At 50.1% G+C, this 21,306-nt stretch overlaps 1 protein-coding gene across 2 annotated transcripts in view; it reads right to left on the bottom strand.

Moving 5' to 3' along the window:
* The window catches only part of ITGB5 (integrin subunit beta 5), a 117,509-nt gene that overhangs the window by 30,876 nt on the left and 65,327 nt on the right, over window positions 1–21,306 (bottom strand). For both annotated transcript variants that reach the window (XM_041770516.1, XM_041770603.1), the window contains 4 exons: window positions 20,627–20,722; window positions 18,796–18,885; window positions 9,621–9,755; window positions 1,853–2,282 (listed from right to left, as the gene is read on the bottom strand). In XM_041770516.1, coding sequence (XP_041626450.1) covers window positions 1,853–2,282; window positions 9,621–9,755; window positions 18,796–18,885; window positions 20,627–20,722 — 751 coding nt within the window. The remainder of the gene's footprint in view (window positions 1–1,852; window positions 2,283–9,620; window positions 9,756–18,795; window positions 18,886–20,626; window positions 20,723–21,306) is intronic.

Here is a 21,306-nt window from a genome sequence, read left to right as displayed (position 1 = left end):
GGTCATTTATTTTTTTTTTTTTAAGATTTTATTTATTTATTCATGACAGACACACAGAGAGAGGCAGAGACATAGGCAGAGGGGAAAGCAGACTCCCTGTGGGGAACTTGATGTGGGACTCGATCCCGGGACCCCAGAATCATGCCCTGAGCCAAAGGCAGATGCTCAACCACTGAGCCACCAAGGCATCCCGACAGGTCATTTATATGCTCTGATTTGCGTCCCATGTTTCTGCTTTATCCTCCCTCCTATACTCAAAGTTCCTTTTCAAATCAGTGCGTCCCAGCTGGAAGCCCACTCTCGAGGGAGGAATCCAAACAACAACAGCATACACAGCCAGAGGAACTACAATCCTGCCTAAGGTTGTTGCACTCCCTGGATTCGCAGGCAGCCCTGGTATTGGATGGAATGAACCCCCTGAGACACGATTTTACTGTATCTCATCAGAATGCAACTCCCAGGATGGGGAACGGCCAAACTGTAATAGAACCAGAATCCATGGAAAGTCTTACGCTTACATGAAAAAACTTTAGTGCTCAAACATGACACCACAAAAGCTTGGCTTGGTTGTAGTTCATTTGAAAAATTAAAAAAAAAAAACAAACCTTCAGCTTTTGGTAGCAAAGCTAAAAAAAAAACAACAGCTCAACAGTATCGCATGCTGTTTCACAGACGAGACAAAGGAAAGTGGGCATATTGTTAGGGTGCGTTAATGGAAGTGGAACGCCCAGATCACAGAAACGTTTGGCTGAACTGTGGGCTGGGCCCTCGCTCTCCAGGATGACAAATAACACCCTCGATTCTGAGAAGCACGCTCAACGACGGAGCCCTCTGAGAAGGGGGGTGGGGGGGGAGACTCGGTGTCTAGTGCAGAAAGAAAAGAGAACAGACCCGAAAAAAAAAAAAAAAAGGAAGAAAAGAGAAACCTAGAGGAATTTTCAGAGGTTTGACAGGCTGTCATATGGAGGAGGGCGTCCAGAATGTGAATCAGCGGGTGGAAACTACTGAGAAACAGTTTTCTGCTCAAAAAGAAACTTCCAAACCGTGTCTGCGGGAGATGCAGAATGATGACCCCCAGAGATGACCCGCAGCCCGATCCCCAGAACCCAGGAGCGATGACGTCAAAGATCTCGAGATGGGGAGACTCTGGGATCACCCTTGTGGGTGCAAGAGAATCACAAGGCTTCTTCTAAGAGCGAGCTAGAATGTCAGAGAGAGAGAGAGAGAGAGAGGGAACAAAGCAGAAGTCAGACTCCGAGAGAGGTCTGAGGATGCCATGCTGCTGGCTTTGAAGACGGAAGAAGGGGCTAGGAGCAGCCTTTAGAAGCCGGGACGGGCAAGGGAATGGATTCCCCCCCGCCCCCCGAGAGCTTCCGGAAGGCACGCAGCCCTGCTGACACCTGGATTTTACCCAAATGATATCCACTTCGGACTTCTGACTCTCAGGACAGTAACAGAACACATTTGTGTTGTTTTGAGCCACTAAGTCTACAGTGACTGGTCAAAGCGGCGATAGAAGAATGCGATGTCTAACAAGGGAAGGACCACTCCCGGCCCCAGGGAGCTCCCCGTCCCGGGAGGCAATCAAGAAGAAACTAAGCACCTACCTGTCAGGAATGCTGTGCCAGTAAGTCCTGGAGGACGCACAGCCCACCACTCTGACTCTGGGGGTCCACAGGCACGTGGCGGGTGCTGGGCCTGCTGCCGTGTCCCACACGCTGGTCCCCCCTCCCAGGCCCGGTGGCAGGCAAGGCTTGCCCTCGCCTTCTCCCGGGGGGAAGCAGGTGGTCAGACAGGGCGCCCTGCCGAGGGGGGTGCGCCCTAGGGGGGCCCGGGCTGGTGGGGAGCCTACCTGAGCAGAGGACCCCTCGGTTCCTGGCGCAGGAGAAGTTGTCACACTGGCAGAAAGGGCCGTAGATCTTCCCGAACTCGCTCTCGAAGCAGGAGCACTGGTTGCAGCTGCACTCCCCGCGCCCGCTGCACAGCGGCCTGCCCTCGGCTTCGCGGCACAGGTGCTGGCGGCCGCTCTGGCTCTCCCCCTCCTGGCACTCGCACCTGCTGCCCAGGTGGCCGGGCTGGCACTCGCACAGGCCGCACACGTAGGTGCCCTTCCCGCCGCACCGGGCGCTGTCGGGCTCGGGGTCCGCGCTGCAGCCGCACCGGCAGCGGTAGGTGACGGCCACCTGCAGGCTGTCCCGGAAGCCCACGGGCCGTAGTGTGAACGCGGCCGCCGCCTGGCCGCCCGGGCAGCCCCGGGCCTCCGCCGCCACCTCGAAGGTCGCCTGCATGGAGGGAGAGAGCAGACGCTGGGGCGTGGCCGGCCGGGGCCCCCACCAACGCCCCCTCCCCAGCACCCAGGAGCCCGGGCGAGCCACCCTGGGGGGTCCCGGCCCCTGCCCGCAGAGGGCACGCAGCCCGCCCTGAGGTCATGGGGGGGCGCCCCCCTGCATTTCCCCTTCATCCTGAGCCCCCCCTCCCCGCGATGAAAGTCACGCACCCCATAAATCCCTTCTGGCCACGTCCTCTGTGCCAGGCCCCGAGCTGGACATGCCCTGACCTCACGGGCCAGGCGTCCCCAGACCCTGGCACCTGCGCCCCCAACGAGGGACGGGAGGGCCCTGGGTCCCTTCCACAGGGTCTGTCTCCCTGCAGACACACCCAAAGGCTACGCGGCCCCAGTTCTCCCTCGGACTGGTCCTCACAGCTGCATCTCCCAGAAGATGACAAGTCATCACAGACGACACACGCCACGCACACGGACAGACTATTTCTCTTTAAACAAAGCACGTGGGGCAGCCCGGGGGGCTCAGTGGTTTAGCGCCGCCTTCGGCCCAGGGCATGGTCCTGGAGACCCGGGATCGAGTCCCACGTCGGGCTCCCTGCATGGAGCCTGCTCCTCCCTCTGCCTGTGTCTCTGCCTCTCTCTCTGCATCTCTCATGGATAAATAAATAAAATCTCTTTTCTTTTTAAAAAGTCATCTATAACTGGCTTTACTAGCCACTCTTAGGTAACAATGTGTCTTTTTGGAGAACACTGAAAACGTGTTCTTTCTAAAGGTTCTACAGATCCCTATCACTTTGGGGTCTTTACGAACTCTACAAGGCCTCCCCTCAGATTCTGTGACATCCAGGGACTCCCCAGGGTGGGGACAGAGGAGACTGAGCAGGAGGGCAGACCCAGCTCTCCCGGCCCTGGGGAGAGTCCCGCTTGGCAGCAGGCGTGACTCCAGGGGCCTCAATGACAGACATCCAGGAAGCGGGGTCAGCCAAGGGGCATCCCAGGAGGTGCTGCTGGACAGGTGCACTGAGGATGATGACCAACAGCCAGAGTCAGAGGACGCCGGAGAGCCCAACCAGCTGCAGATGGTTGGGATGACCCCACCCCCACCCTCCAGGTCTACACAGACGGTAGGAGGAGGCGAAGGGAGAAATGGACAGAAGCAAGCTCAGTGCCAAGTTTCAAGGACCTGAGGTATATCGGTGGGCTCTTGGGTAAGGAAGCAAGATGAGGACCCACCCGGGAACCGAAATCCATCTAATGACAACAAACACGAATAGTTCCTGAGTGTCAGATGCCTCCCTGCGCCAGGCACTGTGCTGGGCATCCCCACCCGGGTCTCGGTCACAGGGCCTAAAATGAGGCCTTCTCACTCACTAGAGGGAAAACACGGCTGGCGGGTGGGGGAGCTTAGCGCTGTGGCGTGGGGCTGGGCTCTCCTTGGCACGTCATCCCCTGGACGTAGGGGATGCAGCAGATGCTCAGTGTCCACATCCGGGTACAGAGGGAGAGGCCGCCCTGCTAACTGGAAGGACCACGAGATGGTGATCCCCAAGGTGGTGATGAGGCGTCTCCAAACCTCCCGGCCGTGGGCTAGAGATGACCCACACCGACAGACAGGAGAGAGGTGGGAAGCCTGTCGGAAGCCACCCACAGGGCTGTCGACAAAGTGGAGGTGAACATCCGTCCCTCCGGACAGAGCCATGACTTGCGCAGGGCCACGAGCCCCCAAGGCTACAACCTTGCAGGCCTCGTTAAATGGAAAGTTCTGGCCTCCCAAAGGCGTCAGAAGTGGAATAAGCTCCAAAGGGATAACCGAGATCACGAGCCAAAGGGGTTTAATGACTGAAAAGCTGGGAGGAGTATCTGCGAGCATCGCCTGCCCCCAGGGAAACTTGCGGGCATCAAGGGACAGAGTAACAAGAGCACTAGGCGTCCCCGGTCTTACCGACGTGTCTGTGCTCGCCGGGGAGTAAGTGGAGAAGCCAGGGGAGCCCCCGCGTCGGCGCAGGCAGGCAGCTGTGCGGACAGGAAGGCTCACACGCTGCCTGCCTGGCGGGCGCAGTAAGGAGGACTGGGGCCTCCCCAGCCAAGCCCGCGGCCGGCCCGTCCCAGCTGTCGGGCCCACGCAGCCTGGCATGCGGCCAGCCACCTGATAACCAGACAAGGGCTCCGTCTAGTTCAGCCACTGGGGCTCGCAGGTCCTGCCGGGCACAGGGATGCTATAAAAATTCCTTTAGGAACAACGAGTCCATCCGTTCTGCTAACCCTCCTTGCAGAGTCCATTTCCCGGAGGGACCAGGAAAGAATCCAGAGTCTGTCAAGCAGCTGGAACAAGACTTTTTCCTGATTACTGTGGACTTCACCCGGTACTGAAGGCTCCCCAGTTCCTGGAGACTTTCCATCTCCCACTCCGAGATTCCAGAGGAAGGTCATGGACACAGCAGGCCTCCCTCCCGTCCAGTCTTGTTATTTAAGCCTCATTGGGATGCTCCCAGTTTCCCCACAGGGCTGTTGGCCTGACCCACGCTTTCAAAAGGGCTGCCCAGCCCCCGCCCCAAACCCACCAAACCGGGGGCTGTACCGATGCCAAGTCCACCAGGAGCTCGCTGAAACAAAGCACTGGGCATGGGCATGGGGTACAGAGCCCCAAAGGAGGGGACAGGAGAGGGGGACGCTGTGGGAAGCCCGTGATGGGGCTCACTAGGTCCTTTGTGCCGGGTGTTAGTGCGGGCTATGCGGCTGGCCCCTTGCATACTGATTTGTCAAAGTCAGCTCATGAGAAAGCCAACTCCCAGTGGCCAGGCCCACTCAGTCAGCACTGGCTGGTGTTGGGACCCGGGGAGGAAAATCAGGGAAAAAAAACTGAAATCACTGGAGAAGGGGACCTCATTGGATTTGACACTTCCAAGGCTTAATCTAAGGCCGATTTCTTTTCGCCCCGGACTAACTCTCTTGCTTCCTGCCTGAGAGATCTCCTAACCCAGAGGATGCAGGAGAGTCACCAGACCACGGCTTCCGGCTGGAAGTGAGCATAATGCCTCTGCTTGGTCCCCCGCCACCGTTTCTGCAGAAGCTTTAGTTACAAGGGGGTGAGACTCAGCCGGCTGCCACTTGAACCCAGCTGTCCCAAGGCTGCACCCCCACACACCCCCATAGGCCATGTCCTCACCTATGACCAGACCCAGGGATATCCTGACCGCTTTCCCTAATCCCGAATCTCCAGGTAAGTTCCTGAGCTCTTCCGCCTGCCTCCTGCTGTTCCCCAAACCACGGCACCTGCCAAGTAACGGCCAGATACCTTAGCTTGGCACCTATGTCCTACCCGCGTGGCCCAAGCCTGCCTCTGCAGCCTCAACTCCAGCCACCCTCCCCCTTGGGGGCAGCAGCATGTCCAGGGACGGGTGAGTGGCTGCTGCTTTGTGCCAATCTGTCTTCATCCACAGAAAACGAAAACCCCACCGCCCCTGCAGTAGAGCCAGGGGCCATGTGACGCCCGTGGCCTCCTGGACAGCAAGACAACACTGGACAGTGAGCCACCCTGGGGGCCTCCCTCTGAGCCAAAGGGGGCTGTTGACCACCTGTGGGGAAGAGCTGTCCAGGGCGATGAGTGTGGGAGAAGCTCCTTTCTTCTGTCCCTATTTCAGATCCTCTACAACTCATCCCAATACAACCGAGATTTTTTTTGTTTTGTTTTTGTGGGGGGAAAAATGCCATTTAAAGTCCTTTTTCATCTTCTGGCCAATGGTCTCAGTTTCCCGAGTTATCCTAGCAAAACCCAAAATCTGTACGTGAGGGGGTCTGTCCGTAAGTGGTAGTGATGCCACCTGGGGCTTCCTAGGAAGATTTACTTCCCAAGTGCATGAGGGAGAACACAGATTTGACTCTGAGTGCTCATGGCTCAACAGCAGCAGGGCTTCTGGGAAGTTTCTCGGGTCCCCCCCCTTGAAGCCACAGTCTTTCACATCAAGTGAGGGTAATGGGTACCTTACAGGTGCTGCAGGAAGCAGAGGAAGCTGCGGTCATGGTAAATCCCCATGAAATGGGGTTTATACAACTCGTGTTATTGCCTCCACGGTCAGGAGGACTAGTCAGGAGACCTTGGCTTGAGTTGCAAGTCCACCGCTCGTTAGCTGGGGGATCTGGGGCAGGTTGTCATGCTCCCAAAGCTCAGGATGCTCAGCAGCAATGAGTGCAGCCCCCCGAGCCTTGGGGTGCGTGCACTGAATGAGGGAAGGCGCATAAAAGCTCTCAATAAATGATGCTCCCTATGGAGGGGTGCTTCTTTGTTGTCATACTTTGCTCTGAAATGAACCCTTTGAAGCAGATACGCTAGATCAGAATCACAGCCATCAAGAGGCCAGGGAAAGGTGGTCTAAGGTACCAGCATCACAGCCGGAAAGCCCTGGCTCCGCTCTTCTCACCTGTCCTCATAGGGCAGCGGTGGGGGAACGAGAGCTAGCTCGTCGTGGCTCCTAAGGCTAACTGCACATGCCTCCCGAGCCCACGAGGGGCCCCAAGAGTCTTGAAACAACTTTCCCGTGTTTGCTGAAGGCAGTAAAAACTGCTTGAGTTTCTTGCATCCCAAAAGAAACCTACGGATTATCATTATTATCAACAAACATGAGTTCCTCTGACCTTCCTGGTTTCCAGACAATTCATCGTGACACTTGCTTGTCACTCACTCGTCCTTTGAAAAAGAGAGAGGAGAGAGAGAACTGAATGCAGAACTGCAGAAGCAGTCCGACCCACACCAAGAAGAGAGGATCCATTCTCTCCGGGGTTTCAGAATACTTCTGTTAACGCGACCTCAGCTGGCGCTTTTTCCTTTTTTTATTTTTTCCTTTTTTTTTTTAAGCGACATTGTTCATTCAACATTAAGCCTCTGAGGATCAGAATCTGTCAGATTCTTTCTTAAAAATCACTATCAAACCGAATTTCCTCTACCCTGTTAATCTTCTGAGCTAACTGCAAGATATCAGCCCTATGATTTCAAGCCAGCTGAATGCTCAGAGTGATTTTAGATCTTGGTTTTCCGGTGTGATGAGATAATCTGCGTTCTCCAGTTCTGTGACCTTCTCACATTTGATAAGCAGGTCTTTTGTGAGTTCAACTGCAGCCAGGAGTGACCGCGAACAGATGAGAGAACGTGGAACCTCACGCAGGTCCTCCTCCAGCTGACGTTACTAACACTTTTAGGGAGCAAGTTGCCTCAGCTACGAGTCTGCCTAACTGTGCTGTCATCGACTCACATGATTATCTGACTCGTAAGGTCACCATCAGACCTTGTCAAGGACTTTCCTGAAACCCAGGTGTCTCGTGTGTGTGCTGTGGATCTTCTTTCTCACCTCTGGCCCGCTGCACCTATTTCTCCAGGTAAAGGGCTCCTTGTTTGGGTGCTTTTCATGCTTTTTTGCCTTCCTGACACACTGCACCAGACATTTACCCACAGATCTAAAGAACTCACTTGTGCGTCCATTCCCCTGGTTATCTCTGCCTCCTTCTGTTTTCCAGAACTGTCTCTTTAGGGGCACCTGGGTGGTGCAGTTGGATAAGCCGTCTTCGGCTCAGGTCATGATCTCAGGGTCTTGGATCGAGCCGAGTCGGGCTCCCTGCTCAATGGGGAGCCTGCTTCTCCCTCTCTCCCTGCTACTCCCTCTGCTGTGCTCTCTTGCTCACATGTTCTGTCTCTCTCAAATAAATAAATAAAATCTTAAAAAAAAAAAAAACAACACAAAAAAACTCCTCTCTTTAAACCTTGTGATTATTAGGCTTCCGTGCTTTTCAAAAAAATCACCTGAACTGATTCATCATTATAACCGGTCAAGACAACATAAATATATTGTGAAATCTGACAAGTACTAACTATAAAATTTTATCAGAAGTGCCTTTTTAGTGAGACGAAGCTTTCCCCACCCAAATAGTTCACGTATGGGTAAAATATTACTTACTGCTAAATAAGTCCAGGATTAATTCTATTCCTATTTTGTATCTGTCTAGAATAAAGTACACCTTCCAAAAAGCCTGATTCATAGAATTAGGAAGATGAGACTAGAAAGATTTTTGTTACAGTAATGTCACCTTATTCCAGGAGCACCTTCTGAGTTAAATGCCATAAATAATCATTTTTCACTTTTAATGATGTATCATCTAACAACTCGATTGGGCCCTCTTTTTTTTTTTTTTTTAACAGAAGAAAACTTGGAAAAAAGATGTCTTAAATCAATTTATTACTTACTCATTAGAGTCCTTCACTTTCTCAATGTTGACACCATATTTTGAATTGTCCCTGTGGTGGAGCAAGGCACCACAGTAAGATTTAGAAGAGGGAGATGGATGCCTGTGTGTCGCAATGGGTGAAGGGCAGCTGTGACCAGGCATGGCATATGGGAAAGCCCCAGAAGGCCATACCGAGGTGCAACCAGCCATGCGGCTCTACCTACATCTCTTTGAGTTGTCTCCCCGGAGCCCAGGGTCTAAGTCTGCTTATATCCACCATGGCCATCATGAGTGCTTAACGCCCCAAAGATATGGTCATCTATTTTCAAGGTCCCTATAAATTTTTTGGCTTCAGTCAGATTCCTTTTTTGTGGGGGAAGAGAACATTCTCTCACTGCCTTTCTATATTCTCGGCAATGAAACTGTCAACATGGCAGGGGAAGGATCCATGGCAGCAGGAAGGTCTGGAAGACATGTGGACAGCTCTCCATCACCACTCTGCCTGCCCCTGTGCCCGTGTGTCTGTTCTCTGTTCCCATCACCCATATATTCTCCTCCCTCTCCTCAAGGCCCTGGTGTGGCACACAAGCACAAACCTTTACATACAAGGTTTCCTCCTTGTCATTTAATTATACCCACTTGATCCACGCAAAGCTTCTAAGCCTTCCATTGCTGGGGAGTTATCCATCCCACGCGATCAAATGAGAGAAAGTGACGGCTCTCTTCATATTTTGCAGAAGGGAAAAGTGAGATCAGATTATCCAAAGCACAGAACAAGCTGTGGAGGACTAGGAATGAAGGGCAGTTCTCTTAGATTCGTTCCCACCATACCCTCCCCAACCTAATTTCATCCCTGGCACATGAAAATAATGATGGTTTAAAATACCAAGGGCACAATGTCAACTGGAGGAAGCCTCAAGTGGCAATGCTATCTACCGCCTGAAGATTTTTAACAAGTCCGCCTGACACCCTGAAGACACAACGCATAGCAGATATCCCCCCAGGATGCTGAGTAGGAAGACAGAATATAAACCCCTGAAGGACTCTAGTAAGTCACAGAAGTTACCAGGAGCCAAAGAACGAGGACCAACGCTAACAGGTATAATTGGAGGTGAGGACTTACCGTGTCCCCAATTTTTAGGCCTTCGCACTTCCTCTGGCCAGGGTAGGACACACCGTCCTGGCAGGTAGCAGTGAAGAAGAGGTTAAGATCCTCAGGCTGATCCCAGACAGACAGCTCCACTTTAGACCGGATGCTCTGAACAGAGAGAAAAGACAGAGCCAGAACCATTTAGTACAAGCTGCAGCGGAGATGTTTTCCACACTGGTTCTCTGAGACCCGCATGACGGTCTCTAACTCATGAGCCAGGCCAATGCCAAGAGCCAGTGGTTCCCTTGGTTCCCTGCCCCCTCTTCATCCTTTCCCTTCTCTCCACACCCACACACCACCTTGCTAGGCCTGGCTCAAAATCTCCTGCCGTGAGCTCAGAGAGGTTGACAATAGTCCACTTGCCATATGGTAACTTTATCTGCTTCCAAGGGGGGATGCTCTGGCCCCACTCGCTCTTCCAGAGTCACCTCTCATCCTCACTCAGCTTTGGACACGCAGCTCAACTCTTGCCATGTGTTCTCTAGACTCTGGGGGTCAACATGGGCCTAGGATAATGCTCCCTTAGTCAACGGCTCTTCTCTCTTCTCTTCCCTGGGCTAGCATCTCATCAACCTTCAAAACCAGTTCAGTAGGCATTCTCTCCTGGAACCTGTCAATCCTCACACTCACACCCTCCATCAGATGAGGGCCACATCCGTTGAGTTTTGAACTATGTTCTGAAAGAATAATATATTACATGTGGATTATGAACTCAAGAGGGCAAATGAAATAAAAATCGAGCCAAAATCACCCATCAGAATGGAAAAAAAGAAAAGACCAAAAATATCAGGTGTTGGAAAGGATGTGGAGCAACTGGAGCCCTCACCTTGCTGGTGTGAGTGTGAATATGCACAAGCTTTGAGAAAACCATTAGGGCAATATCTACGATGCTTGGACCAACATTGGACCTAGCAATTCACTGTAGGATTGTACCCAACAGAGATGTGTACTGACCAGAGACATCTACGAGAAGGTTTATAGCAACACTGCCTGCAAGAGCCAGAGACCAGAACCACCCGAATGCTTGTCAACGGTAGAACAGACTTTTAACAAAACAATCATGGTGTGTTCGCACAATACCATCCAGTAACAATTAATGAAATACAACTACATTCCACGACATAGATGAATCTTATAACAGGGCCTGAAAGAAGCCAGGCACAAAGAGCATATGTACTATATGATTCTACTTATATGAAATTTAAAAGGAGGCAAAATTAATGGGTATCTTTGCAGGGATAAGCAATGGAAGAGCGCACAAGAGGTGGTTCTGGGTGTTAGTAATAATCAAGTTTTGACCTGGATGCTGGATACTCTGAAGTATTTAGTTTGTGAAAAGTTGGTGCAATTTTCTGGACGCCTGTAAAGTCTAAAAACTGGCCACTGAAAATCCCTCAGGAGGACATATTTTGGAGGCTAAGGCCCAATGAACTGGCATGTGTCTAGGGGCACGTCTTACAAAAAATAAATGTTTATACATGAAGTAAATTCAATACGGCAGGATACACACACTCTGAGAGACACACGGACCCCAAGGTCGACTGATGAGCCTTGAGGCCCCAATCCTCCTTTATCAGGTGCACTTCAGGGGACAAATTGAACAGATGGCTGGAAGAACTGCCTCTCGCTCTCATGGGGTTCTTTTCGTTCTTTTTTTCCTTTTTTTTTTTTTTTGCTGAGCCTGTAGTGCTAAACTCAAATAAGTTCGACATGCAGTTTTCTCAACAAATAGCTTGTTGAAAAAACTCTCTGCAAAAAATAGTCTTCCCCTTTGCAACAAATTGTCCAAGTGCTTCTACAACTCTAAAAATACTCTCTCTTAAAGCCACTTCTTGTGCCAGCCTCAACTGGCAGGGAGTTGTGCGAGCGCCTCTCCACATACACGCGTGCTCCTGCTGAACACAGTTAGTTCTGGACAAAGCTGCTTTCCCCACTGAGCTGTGAGTCCCAAAAGCCCCCAAAAGCCGTATCATATTTCCCCCTAGGATTGAACACAAGCTTTTGGTGAATGAATGGGTGATGTTTTAATGGCAGCTATACTAAGGGGCTCAGACCTAGTGGAAGAAATTTAAAATGATTTTCAAAATACAGGTCAAAAAATTTTTTTTATTCCTCAAACTATGCCTTTTATTCTGGTGACTTATTCAGAAATTTAAAATGATTTTCAAAATACAGGTCAAAAAATTTTTTTTATTCCTCAAACTATGCCTTTTATTCTGGTGACTTATTCATTCCGTACCTAGAAGCTTTCTCTCTCTCCTTCACCCATTTTGCCCAATTTGCCACCTCCACTCCCCTCAGGCAACCATCAGTTTGTTCTCTTTATCTATAGGTCTGATTCTGCTTTTTGTTTGTTTCTTTCTTTGCTTTTTTTCTTTTCTGTTTTTTTTTTTTTTTAAGATTCCACTTATGAGTAGAACCATTTGGTATTTGTCTTTCTCAGTCCAACTTATTTCACTTAGCACAATATCCTCTAGGTGCATCCATGTTATAGCAAATGGCACAATATCATCTCTTTTATGGCCGCGTAATATTCCATTGTGTATATACACCACTGCTTGATCCACTGAGAGACACTTTGGTTGTTTCCATATCTTAGCTTTTGTAAATAATGCTGCAATAAGCACAGGAGCATATCTTTTCAAATTAGTGTTTTCAATTTCTTTGGGTAAATATTCAGTAATGGAATTACTGGATCATACGGCAATACTATTTTTAATTTTTCAAGGAAACTCCATACTATGTTCCACAGTAGCCACACCAGCTTGCATTCCCACCAACAGTGCACGAGCGTTCCTTTTTCTCCACATCCTCACCAACACCTGCTATTTCTTATCATTTTGATTTTAGCCATTCTGACAGGTGTAAAGTGATACCTCATTGTGGCTTTGATTTGCATTTCCCTGATGATTAGTGATGTCAGGCATCTTTTCATGTGTCTGTTGGCCATCTGTACGTCTTCTTCCAAAAAATGTCTATTTGGGTCCTCTACCCATTTTTAAAATCAGATTCTTTTTTGGTAATGAGTTGTATAAATCCTTTTTTTTAGGATTTTATTTTTAAGTAATCTCTACACCCAACGTGGGGCTCAAACTCATGACCCAGAGATCAAGAGTCAAATGCTCTACTGATTGAGCCAGCCAGGCTCTTTGAGCTATATAAAATTCTTTATATATTTTGAGTATTAACCCTGTGTTTGGATATGTCATTTGCAGATATCTTCTTCCATTCTATTAGAGGTTGTCTTTTTGTTGATGGTTCCCTTCACTGTGCAGAACCTTTTTAATCTGATGCATCACAATAGTTTATTTTTGCTCCCCCCCTTCTTTAGGGGACTCATCTAGAAGAATGTTGCTATGACTAATGTCAGAGAAATTACTGTCTATGCTCTCTTCTAAGATTTGTGTGGTTTCAGGTCTCACATTTAGATCTTTAATCCATTTTGAGTTTATTTATTTTTGTGTGTATGTTAGAAAGTGCTCCAACTTTCATTCCAATTTCATTCTTTTGCGTGTGGCAGTCCAGTTTTCCCGGTACCATTTGTTGAAGAGACTTTTTCTCCATTGTATATTCTTGTCTACTTTGTCACAGATTGATTGTCCATGTAACTGTAGCTTTATTTCTGGAGTCTCTTTTCTGTCCCACTGATCTATGTATTTGTTTTTTTGCCAGTACCATACTATTTTGATTATTGCAGATTTATACTCTAAGACAAGGTCAATTTAAATTTATGTATTTTCTAATTGTGAATAACTTTGAGAATGAGGCAAATCAATAGATCATAAAAAGGTCAGGTATACTGGAGCTATGTAAAATATAACTTAGTATCAGACACATAAAACATAAGGGTGCTGGGGTTTGCCAACAAGACACTGGGAGGGAACACTAGTGCTCCCTCTCCCTGAGGATCTGCTTAGAGCCGCCACGTGGAAGCATTAATGGAGGAGAAAGAGCACTGGGGACTGGAACTCCTATTGAATGAACTGGTAACTACAATAGGTGGAAATCCCATCTATGCTCCATTCTGGCCATTAAGACCCAAAGCCTTGTGCTGTGATCTAAAGTTTGTGTTATTCCTGCTCCCCACAGGAATCAGAAATTCTTATGATGTTTTGCAGGGAGGGGGTAGGAATCATGGTGATAATTCAGTTCAGACCTGTCAGTTTATGGAAGTGGGAACTACGGCCAAAGAAGAGGCATCGTCCAGAGTCATTCAGCTGCTGGAGGCAGGTAGGAGAGAACCAGGCCTTCTCCCTGAAGTGTTCTGACCTTGGAAAGTACAGTTAGTCAGGTCATAAAGGTTATCTCCAGGCCATAAAGGCCTATCTCCTGTAAAAGATTATGGGCTCCCAGAGGGTAGGACTCTGTTCTGTTCACTGTTTTTTTCCCAAGGTGTAGATGATGTCTGCCATACATTAGGCCATCGGTATATATTTGTTGAACAAATGAATGAATGGATGAATGAATGGATGGAATGGAGCATAAAATATAGTAGAGGATCAGAGCCAGAGGCAATGCAGTTCTTATGCATGAAGACTTATATATGACTCCTGAAATTCGATTAGCTCCTACCAGATGTGCCCCTGAGGAAATGTCCTTACTCCTCATCCTAGGACACATCTGCAATTGCTTTAAATCAGACCAGCTGTGGAGTGGGTGGGTGCACACTTTATGGCAACAACAAAAAGAGGAACGTGTGCTCCGCTAGGGGACACATCTACCACAGCCTCTGACACTACCCTCCACACGCAAGTCTAGCAGCTTCCAGCTCCTTCTGTTCTTTCCCACTCTGAAAAGAGTCCTCCATGATTCTGAGTCCTATTGCCCTTCTCAATGTGACACAATGCTGGTATTCTGTGTGGTGTGCACCCACGGCCTCCCTCTGGGCTCTGGGAGAGAACCTCTCCTAGCACCTACAGTACAGCCAAGCTCCACATTGCTAAACGCCCTTGGGAGGACTTGGTAATCTCTCACAATGAAGAATTTGGCACAGCAAGCAAAAATATATAAATCAAAGCCCAGAGTTGAAGATTGCACACTCTGAAAGCTGCAAACAACAGACTTGAGTCTGCAAGACATGGACTTAAACATACCCTTCCCATCTTGCTCCCTCCTCAGCCTAGCTAAACCCTACCGCTATCTCATCTGTTATATGTGCTTCAACCAAAATCTCTTCAGAATGTCCCCACAGATGGTTGGCCAGCTCTCTAGAGCTCAAAGTCAACACCCAGACTTAGTCATCTGTTGCATGACTCACATGGAACCCACCACAAGCCGCCGAGACGGTAAGGTGATACAGAGGAAAGCAAACAGGCCAGTCCCAGCTTGGCTCCGACTCAGGCCGGGGAGAGAAGCAGGAGAAAGGAAAAGCAGAGCTAAACGTACACACATACACACGCATGCACGCACGCCCTCGAGGCCCGGCCCTGGCCTCTGGTCTGTCAGAAATGACCTCAGCCAGTGAAACAGGTACTAGTCAACATTGAGCGCCAACAGGCACCAATGCGGCTTCCACCAACTAGACTTTCCTCCAAACACCTTGCTGGCTCATATTTGTGTATTTAGTATCTTTAAAATCCCTACTGAAGGGAGGGGCAGAAGTAGGGATTATCAACGATCCTTCCTCTTGGGGCTGATACACATGTTCCGTATCTTGATGGTGGCAACGGTTTCAAAATGTGTATATGTCAAAACTTGTTGATTTTTACACTTTAAATCTGGAGTTTATTTTGTTCATGATCTCAAGAACACCGCTCTAAAATTTTTTCCACTGAATTTGAATCGTCCCTGTGGATAGCATTCTAGAATCAGCCATCTTAAGAGTTGGAGTTTCCAATGTTCATTCATAAGTTGTGTGTCTCATTTCCTAACATGTTCATTCATTCATTCATCCTTTCTTTTTTTTCTTTTTCTTTACTTCTTTTTCTTTTTCTTTCTTCCTCTCTCTCTCTCTCTTTCTTTCTTCGATTTTATTTATTTCCTTGACAGAGTGAAAGAGCACAAGCAGGGGGAGCAACAGGCAGAGGGAGAGGGAGAAGCAGGCTTGATCCCAGGACTGTGGGATCACAACCTGAGCTGAAGGCAGATGCTTAACCAACTAAGCCACCCAGGCGCCCCTAATACGTTCTTTCATAGGAGCTGTCTTAACTACAGTCCTGGACTCCCAGAGTTCCTCAGGAGAGTCATTGCAGATTAAATGTAGCTCCTGCCTGGAAAAGATCATTTTCTCTACTCATCCAGACCCCGACTTCTCAGTAGCAGAGAGGGCTCTCTACCCCTCTCCTAATCTCTGCCAACCACACAGGGCATGTTACAAAGGTCCTTAAATTTTCATTAAGAAAATGAATTTGAAAAAGAAAAAAAAAGAAAATGAATTTGGAGGCTCCTGGGTTGCTCAGTCAGTTAAGTGTCCATCTTCAGCTCTGGTCATGATCTCAGGGTCCTGGGATCAAGCCCTGCATCCCATTGGGCTTCTTGCTTAGTAGGGAGCCTGCTTCTCCCTCTCCCTCTGCCTGTTGCTCCCCCTGCTTCTGCTCTCTTGATCTGTCAAATAAATAAATAAAATCTTTAAAACAAAAGAATTTATATGTAATAAACTTACTCAGGGCCACTGTAACATATTTCAGAGAAAGAACACCCCCAGGCATGCATGAGCTCCCACACAGGGAAGCAGCAAATGCCTTGTGCTCCCTCATGTTTAGTGGTCCCACACAAATGTCAAAGAGTAGAACCACTTGGGCACATGAAGCACCAATGGAGCAGAGTGCTTTTTCCCATCCAGCCAGTTCCATGCATCTCAGAGTCATTACGTCCTCCTTGATTAAAGCCATGGGGAGCAGAGAGCCTAGACCTTCAGCTCTAGGAAGTGCTCTTGGGGGAGCCCCTGAGGCAGGCCAGCCAGGTTCCCAACGGGATCTGAACTCAGGAGCTGACTGAGGATGGAAATGCTGGGAGGGGGCTCCTCCTCAGAAACCCAGGAGAAATCCTTACCCCACCCTAGAGGCCAAGATGGGCTTGCCCTTCAGCCATTTCTTCTTCAAAGGCCCTGGCTTGGCAGAAGGCAAGCTATGGTCTCTCTCTCTCTCTCTCTCTCTCTCTCTCTCTCTCTCTCTCAATCTCCCTCACATACACACACACACACACGGGGGAACGGGTCTAGCAGCCACCCCTCTCCCTACCCAGGGACCTTTCAGCCCCTGCACCCCCAATGGACGGGGAGAACAGCACCAGGCGGGGAGTCTGGCTCTCACTCCGACTCCTCTAGTTCAGTGTCCAGAGCTTGAGGTCAAAGGGCTTCACATTAAGGAGTGGCCCTCACAAAGGGGGTGACATTTGGCAGGCCTGGGCCCCCTCCCTCGCACACCCACTCCCTTCTCAGACACACTCTCTCGGTAGGCTGTGTCTCCACTCACCGAGGAAATGTGAAAACCACCAAAGATAAGGTGAACCCAGAAAACCCGGGCCCGCTGGGTCTGGTGAAGACTTAGAAATCCGAGAACAGAAAAGCGGATGTCAGTATGTGGGGAATGGGTTGGAAGAGGGGAAGGAAGTCTTTGGTTTCTCTCAACAGGAAGTTCCAGGACTGAGAAGGAACTGGAGCATTTGTGAGGGGAAGAGCACCCTTACCTACAATAGAAGGGGGGGCAGGGGTCAGAAAGCCATCCACAAATCCTCACTGCCATGCAGCTCACTGCCCTTAGGAGACTGAAGCTCCCTGGATCAAGGGAGGGCTCTGGGGCACCCCAGTGGCAGGGGCATTACCTCTGGCTCCTGGTCCTGCTGAGCAGCATTTAATAACTCAAAACACTGGCTGCATCAGCAGGTTGACAAAGTGAACGCTGGAAAGGCGGAGCTCCGAATAGTCACTTGTCTATCCGTCATGGTTGGGGAAGCAAGATGGTTTTCTCCCACACATGTGACTCCACAGTGGATAATAAGGTTCCCAGGTTAGCCCCCAACTGTCTATTTTACACAATCTAGGACTAAGAGCGCTACTTAAACTGTATGTGCTTTATCCATAACTTTGTTGTAACAGGAAGGTGCACTCTGAACTCCAGTCTGGGAATTACCAGGCCCCATGAGGGGCGGGGAGAGGCTGGAAGCCACAACCCTAGTGAGGCCAAGCAGGGAAGGGCCAGCTGAGGGTCCACACACGCCAGCACAAGGGACTGGGCTTGCCATTCTCCCGGGGAAAGGAGGTATGAGCCAGGTACTCCTTGGCTACGTAGAACTGATGGAAAGGAGGATAAGTAGGAGAAAGGTTTGGGGATCACAGAAATGGGCTTGGCAAGCAGAAGGGACAGCTGCGACTGCCACACTGACGACTCAGAGAGAGCCAAGTCCATGTGACAAGTTGCAGAGCACAGAACTCTCCAGGCCCTGCCGGCCCCACCCCCTGGAAGGCCCTAATTACAATCAGATCTAAGCGGGTAGGCAAAAGACCTTTTGTTTCTTCTCAGATTCTTATATTCTGCTTTAGTCTGCAGCTCTCCTCCGCAAAGCTCCAAGGGCCTGGGGAATGTTGCGTGTCCTGCCCCCCCATGAGGCAAGGGTCAGCGTGCATGCTGCTCACTGCCAGCCAGCACATGGGCAGGATCGCCGCGGCAGCTGGGCGGGTGCAGAGAACTGGTGCCCACCCAAGCATGGTGCTCCAATGGGCCCAGGCCATCGTGAAATCAGCACCTACACGTGTGCAGGGGCCACTGGCCTGAGTCTGATGGAGCCATTTGCTGATCACTGGGTTCAACTTTTGAGGAGAGTCAAGAGGGCAGATGTGAGGGGAGAGGATGCATCAAGTAGGATGGTCTTCTCCACTCTAAACCTGAGTGAAGGAGGAAGGCACCAAACTCAAGAGACAGGCAGCAAAGGGGCGCCTGGGTGGCTCAGTCGGTTAAGCATCTGCCTTCAGCTCAGGTCATGATCCCGGGGTCCTGGATGGAGCCTGACGTCGGGCTCCCTGCTCAGCCGGGAGTCTGCTTCTCCCTCTCCCTCTGCCTCTCTCCCTGCTCATGCTCTCACACACTCTCTCTAAAATAAATAAATAAAATCTTGCATAATTCACTGCCCACCGGCGTGCACATCAGCTCTGTGGAGCCCTGGTGGGGCGGGTGGGGTGGAGGTGGTGATGGGAAAGAAACTGATGACTTACATTGTACGCATTGATAATCAGTTGGATGATATTTTTGGAGTCTCCGTGTAAAATCTCCACTGTTGTCCCAGGTATCAGGGCTGTGAAATTCTTTAGGGAAAAAAAAAAAAAGGCAAGAAAGAAGAAATATAAGCCAGTTTTGCCCTTCTACACCATCAAAGAGTAAGCACTGCTCTCCTGAGCTAGACCAGTAAGGACCCCCCGGCACCCCACTCTCACACCATGAACTGGAGAAGACGCCCCAAGGAGCTGCGAGAAGCAGCCCTGGGGAGCAGAGCTGTGCAGCAGGCTGCGGAATTTCAACCTCTAAAAGCCTGTGTGTAGAGGGCCCATGAGTTCTGTTCCCAAACTAGAATGTCCTGCTCCTTCTGGAAGACCCCTCCCCTCCCGCGTGTAACAGACAACTCTCTGAAATCCCATCCTCGACGGGCAACGCCCAGGTTCAGCTCAGGGATGCCCTCACTCTGTTCAGCAGGAGTAAAAGAGGAAATTCTTCCAAGGGTCTTCAGTATGACCTCTACCCTGAATGAGGAACTGAGATGTGAATGGTGGCCTCCCAGGGACAGCTGGGTAAGTCTGGGTGAAACCCCGGGGCACAGCAGGCAGCCCTGAAGGGATTGCCTTTCCTCTTTCATTCGTCCTAGTGCCTGAGTATGGGACTTAGTAAAGTGAGAGAGACCTCTAGAACCACCCACTGCTCTCGGCCGGCCTTAGACTGCATGGGCCTACTCTCTGAGCAAGGTGGCCTTGGTTCTGATCAAGGACGGCTCGGGCCACAGTGCATGGCTTCTCTCTTGAAGCATCCGGAATCACACCCAGTCGCGTCTGTGCAAGCGATCTCTTTAGAGATGTTACTTGGAAACGGACAAGTTTTGTCCTGCTAGCTTCCGCTGCACAAAACGAGAAAAACAATCCTTATCCCTCGTTTTCATCTTTTAAAATCAATTCGGACTGGAAGAGGAGAAAGAGCCCAAGTAGATGTCAATGGCATTTTATCAGTGATGGTCTCAGGCAGATGCATGAGGAAAACACAGACAGAGGCTCTTCTGTGGATGGTTAAGAGCAGACTGGAGAGGGGCCCGGGGCTGGCGGTCCGAGGGGCCGGCAGGGCCCGGGGGGGGGGCTTGCTGATTCAGTTCTCATAACCTCCCAGGGCAAAGGAAGTCAGAGGGGAGCTGGGTTTTACACAAACACTCCTTGAGCAACTCGGAGACTTCTAGTTCAAAATGCGATCTGCCTATGGTTGTGAGAAAGGACACATTCACGAGAGGAGCTTATAATGATGCTCCGGACGCTGACCCAGGAAAAGTCTCTTAGACGGAACAGATTCGTGCACAGACTGCTCTATTCACTCAAGACATTTGTTGCTGTCTTTGGGAATTCCTGGCTCAGACTCACCCCCTGGTCTGCCCTATGAAGTTTTGCATAAAAACTCCAAATAATGGAGTTAGTGATATAGCCTGCACCGATGCCTGGGCTTTCTGTACACTTTGGATATCCATTTCACCGCCTGCAAAACGGGAGCTCATACTATTTCCAAAGCTTTGCTCAGGAGCAAACTAGATACCGTATGTTTATGTTGCTTGTAAAGGCCTGCGCTGCTGGGGGAATGCTAATAGTTTCTTCAATGCTATTATTCTCCACTAGGTCAAGACAGAGCCACATTCCACCCCTCCTCTGGGTCTCCTCCCACATAGAGCAAAGCTGGTAACGCTCCTCACCCCGCCTCCCCACACTTCCGTCCGCCCCACATTCTAATCTCCTGTTCACCCTGGGGTCATCATGGACCCCAGAATCAGGCCACCAGCCCCCTCATTCCCTCCAGGCATACCTTGTAGAGCATATAATGGCTTTTTGTCACTGCAAAGATGAGGTTGATGTTGTTCTCTGCCAATTTCTCTCCAAGCAAGGCAAGGGACGGATAGTCCTAGAACGAAGGCAAAAAAAAAAGTCAAGGCGGTAACATTTCTATCAGGCCGGGAGACCAGCCCCCAGCTCCAACATGTACTCAGGAACTCATCACTTGCTAAGAAAAGCATCTTCCCCTGGCCACCCTTAATAACCAGGCCCCATTGGCAGCTTCAAAGTGGGGAAATACGCAGAGATCTCCAGGAAAGGACCCTCTGGCACCTCCCAAACTGGATGCATTCCCCCCCACCCCCAAGCCAGAATGGAGACATGATGAGTGGGAGCTTCCCATACCTGGTCTGTGCTGCCATCTTTTTGGCAGGGATGGGGCAGAGAAGAGAGGCTCCGCAGAATCCAGCCACCACATCCTACTATCTACCATCAGCACCTGTTATCTTTCCTCTCTTCCCTAAGACCTCTCCTCCCTATCTCCCTGCCCTATTTTCCTTCCCCTAAGACCAAGAACTGGGCCTGCCGATGCACCTCACAGGTCCTGCTCATGACTCAGGATGGGCAGAAGAGGCTGCTGACCTCTGGACTAGAAGTTGGGCTGTGGTGGGGGAAGGGCCTGGAGGAGGGGAAGGGGGAGGCCAAGAAGCAGTC

This window comes from Vulpes lagopus, chromosome 1 (assembly GCF_018345385.1).
Source record: "Vulpes lagopus strain Blue_001 chromosome 1, ASM1834538v1, whole genome shotgun sequence".
NCBI lineage: Eukaryota > Metazoa > Chordata > Mammalia > Carnivora > Canidae > Vulpes > Vulpes lagopus.
The sequence above is the reverse complement of the archived record's forward strand: the minus strand, read 5'-3'. Positions and strand labels throughout refer to the sequence as shown.